The sequence below is a fragment of the Phoenix dactylifera genome, chromosome 12 (genome assembly GCF_051530095.1).
Source record: "Phoenix dactylifera cultivar Ajwa chromosome 12, Ajwa_hap1_PhDact_Kaust_v1.1, whole genome shotgun sequence".
NCBI lineage: Eukaryota > Viridiplantae > Streptophyta > Magnoliopsida > Arecales > Arecaceae > Phoenix > Phoenix dactylifera.
This window is the reverse complement of record NC_143201.1, coordinates 24,792,774-24,796,881: the sequence shown is the minus strand read 5'-3', so window position 1 is coordinate 24,796,881 and position 4,108 is coordinate 24,792,774. Positions and strand designations below refer to the sequence as shown.

Here is a 4,108-nt window from a genome sequence, read left to right as displayed (position 1 = left end):
CAATGACGTTAGTGCCTCTCAACTTGATTAGATGCCTCTAAATTTCATGGACCCCACCGCATTAAATTACTCCTATCTCTACCTGCCACCCTTTTCCCCTCCTAATCCTATTAACAAAAATAAGGTTAGTAACAAAATATTAATACAAACTTAACCATCAATCTTCTTAACTTGGCGTTGCGTGTGGGCGAACTCCTAAAAGATGATGGTAGGATGGGATCAAAAGATTGAGCTGCCGTCGCTTTCCTTCTTTCCCCCGGACCCCCACCCCCCCCGGGTCTTGTCACCTCCCGGTTATCGTACTGCGCTCCCCATATGTATCTACGTACGTGGGGTAATCGGCTACATGGCGTGCACCATCATCACATGGACCCAGGCCACCTGTTTCTGCGTCAATAAAAGCTGTTCTTATCTCCTGCACCCTCTAAAGAAAGCTATCAAGGATTACGATCAGGACGTTCTTTACATCAAACCAAGAAACAAACAGCCGTGATTGAGTGTCGTACACTAAGAACTATGCAGCATGAAGGACAGCTAGGCAGCTAGCACAGAGATGAGAATAGCACAAAGGGATGGACTGCAAACAAACACAGCCTCTCCGCAGAAGCTTTTCTTTCCTTTGTTCCATTCTTTATGAGACATTACACTACACAATGATGATGACGACGATGATTTGACAAACATGACAGGATAACCCAATAACCTCCCAAACTTATACCACCCGGCAGTTCATAAAACTACACGGCCTGCCCTTCTACACAGCAAAACGAAACCAAAAACCCAACATAAACACGGAGAAGAAATATAAAAGGAAGAAAGAGAGTTGAAATAGAGGAAAGAAAGAATAACAAATCATGTAAAAACGTGGGGGTGGAGGCACGTAGTTGTACAGGTCCAAGGGGGGGTGGAGTGACCTAGCTGGGGATGACCAAACCCATTCTCAAGGCTTTGGCGGCTCCTCTGCCGGCTTGGCTGGTTCTGGAGGGGCCTCGGCCGGGGCGGCGGGAGTGGCCTCCTCGGTGGGAGCAGGGGGAGGGGTGGTGGTCTCCTCCGCCTTTTCGATCTCTTCTTTCTTCTCTTCGACCGCTGCCGGTGCCTCCTCTTTGGAGCTGCTCTCCGGGGCGGGGGCGGCAGGGGACGGGTCCTGTTCGGCCACGACGAAGGTGGAGACCTTCTCGAAGACGAAGAAGATCGGACCTGTGACGTAGGTCGGGCCGAACTTGGTGGCAGCCTCGCTCGCTGCCTTAGAGCCCGGGAACTCTGATATAAATCACTTCCATCAGATGGCTATCTTTCTCTTCTTCTTTTTTTTTTATAGAAAAAAATTATATAAAAGAAAGCCTTTGGACTGCTAAAAATATAGTGTTCGTGTTTGTTACCAATCGTCACTAATTGCTCAAGGAATTTAGTGACTGCCGTCGAGTTCTTCTTCACTCCAGCTTCTTTGCGCTCCTTCACCACAGTCTGTAATAAGAAAATCCATTGTCAATAAATGGTTTCTTTTTTATAAGATCATATGATGATACTTAAATATATATCTAAAATAAATGGAAAGAGCTACGCATGTAAGACTATTATCGTCAATTTTAAATAGTTTTACTGAAAAATAATCTCGTCAACAATATTAGCATGTTCTTCCATGTATTTTTATATGTAGAGACGGCTTTACCTTGATCTCAGCTGAAGAAGCTTCATATATCTCTACTACTTTGGGCTGGAGCTCGGTCTTTTTCTCTTCAAACTCCTTGTTGATCTCCTCCTGCACCAAACCAAAGTATAACATACAGGGACAAGATAAGCATAGAATAGCAAGAAGAATAGAAGCAAAAACCCCACCTTAGACTCATCAAAGGACTTGCAAGCCTCGGCAGCAGCCGCCTTCTTGCCGTTCTTCTCAAACACCTTCTTAACCTTTGGAAGAACTTTTGACTTCCAGTAATCCATCTCCTCCTCTCTTCTGTCTCCCTTAATCTCCCTCTCCTTCTTTATTTGCTAAAAATATACCTGAAAAACAAGTAGGAAAAAAAAACAAAGGCAGCAAGAGACGTTATATATTAATATCTCAAAAGAAAGCAAATCAATTAACAGCAGTTAACACCATAATACATGGATATCAATCAAAACCATAAGGAAAGAAAATAAACTTAAATGGAGAGATAGAAGAACCCATGCCTAGATCTCCCTTCTACCCTTCTTTCTCTCCTCTTGCGATCACAAAACGGAAATTACCAACCGTATGTACAAAACAAAGCAAAGGCCGGGGAGCCTCGAGGCCTGCCAGGGAAATATAGAAGAACCTACCGCCAAAATAACCTCGTCTTTGTTCCCAAATTACGAACCTCCCAGGGTGGACCTTCCCCTATGATTAACTTTTATAACGCTGGGTACGTGGCAACGGCTCCTGGCAGCAGAGGCTGTGCATGATGCGAGCTGTGACACATCATTGGAACCGCATGATGGGAGTACGGAGGCACATGATCACCGCCTCCAATGATCCCCGCTTTGGGCCCATGCATCAGGCGGTGAGAGCAGTAAAAGGAGCACACGCAAAGGGTCCTTCAGTAATTACGTATATGATGGAGGGTAATCCTGTAAATATCTATTGGACGGAGGGATGGAAGTTTAAGAGCCAGCTGGCTATATACGGATGCTTGGGTGCCACTCACCAATTTGCGGGTCCCACCGACCAAGGGATCGAAACGGGAACCGAGTTTTGAAGGAGGTAAAAGAGTTTTTTTTTGGGGGGGGGGGGGGACAAAAAAAAAAAGAAAAATTGGACCATGTAGGGGTCTCTCTCCTACCACGTGGCTTCGCTGTCCGGGGGATCCAAGCCGTGGTGTCGTGTTTGTTTGCTCCCCAAAATGCCCCCACCTTCCGCGATCACTGCCTCCAAAAGAAAAATTTTCTTAAATTATGTTTGGATTCTTGTCGCGGTGCACCGCTTACCACCATGGCGAGCGGTGGCAACTGTCACCCCACGCTAATAGAGGTGGGAGGTACACTAGACCACCGTGTATTATGGAGGAACGGGAATGAGTGATGCCCCCCATTTGGCGATATTGATGTTTGCGTTGGGTACCTCCTTCCTCTCTTCCTTCGCCTTTCTGTGAGGTAATTTGATCTACCGGATAAAAGAGTGAGGTATTCACAACGCTTACATCAGCTGAATTCTTATGTAATAGGTTAATATCTAGTCTAATTTTAGGTTAACTATGGATTGGTCCTTCTTCAGTCATACGTACTAACTTGTCGACATTCATTCAGAGTAGTAGAGTTTGAGGAAAGATTTGTATGGATTCTAGTCTTTATATTTCAGTTCAATCATATCAAGTTGGGTACATAATTTTTCAATTGTTGCTTGAATATAATCCAACTTGATCTAGCTAAAGCTAGCTGCTACCCGCAACCCGCCACTCTATGATAAGGCTGGATCTAGAATTAATCCAAACCGTTGCTAGTTGTAAACTGTTACAATATTGCATAGGATCAATAAACATATGGGTCAACTTAGAGATGGTCATTTATGATCTAACTGATCAATCAAACCACAATTGACTTACTTAAGCTGGTTTGGGTTTAGTACACAACACGTTGAGGACAAAAATGCATCAATCCAATCTACCCTGTTTATTAAATAGATCAGGTTCAGATTTAGAATCCCAACCCATTTAACTTGTTAACCTATTTTGACACGTGTAGTGGTTGATCCGACCCGCTTAACATCTTTAAAATATGTTTAACTCATTTTTCCTAAATTGATCTATTTATAGGAAAAGTTATGTAGGTTGGCAGGTTGCTCGTTTAAAAAGGCCTGGCTTGGTTTAGATTTTGATACGTTTAGCGGATAAATTAGGTTCGGCCTGGTAGATATCGGACATTACTAGCATCTAACTCAATCTGTATTTGACCCAACTCGACTTGATGGCTATCACACATCCGATATCTATGTTAATATTAACTGCAACAGTAAAATGCCAATAATTAGTAACCCAGCTAGTTGGCTTCAATCTCTTCAAATGAGAAATCTCATATTCAAAATCTGGCAAATTAGCCACTAAACTTTCAAAGCATCACAGCGTTACGGTTTCTTGCAATCACTATCTACCGC

At 43.6% G+C, this 4,108-nt stretch overlaps 1 protein-coding gene across 1 annotated transcript; it reads right to left on the bottom strand.

The window, feature by feature from the left end:
• Positions 1-560: 560 nt before the first annotated feature.
• LOC103718830 (plasma membrane-associated cation-binding protein 1-like) lies at positions 561-2,344 on the bottom strand. Its single transcript, XM_088709269.2, has 5 exons — positions 2,173-2,344; positions 1,837-2,004; positions 1,670-1,759; positions 1,380-1,464; positions 561-1,260 (listed from the first exon to the last, which is right to left on the bottom strand). Exons 2-5 carry the CDS (start codon positions 1,942-1,944, stop codon positions 941-943), a joined length of 603 nt encoding a protein of 200 aa, XP_088565395.1. The 5' UTR covers positions 1,945-2,004; positions 2,173-2,344; the 3' UTR covers positions 561-940.
• Between the last annotated feature and the right edge of the window lie 1,764 nt (positions 2,345-4,108).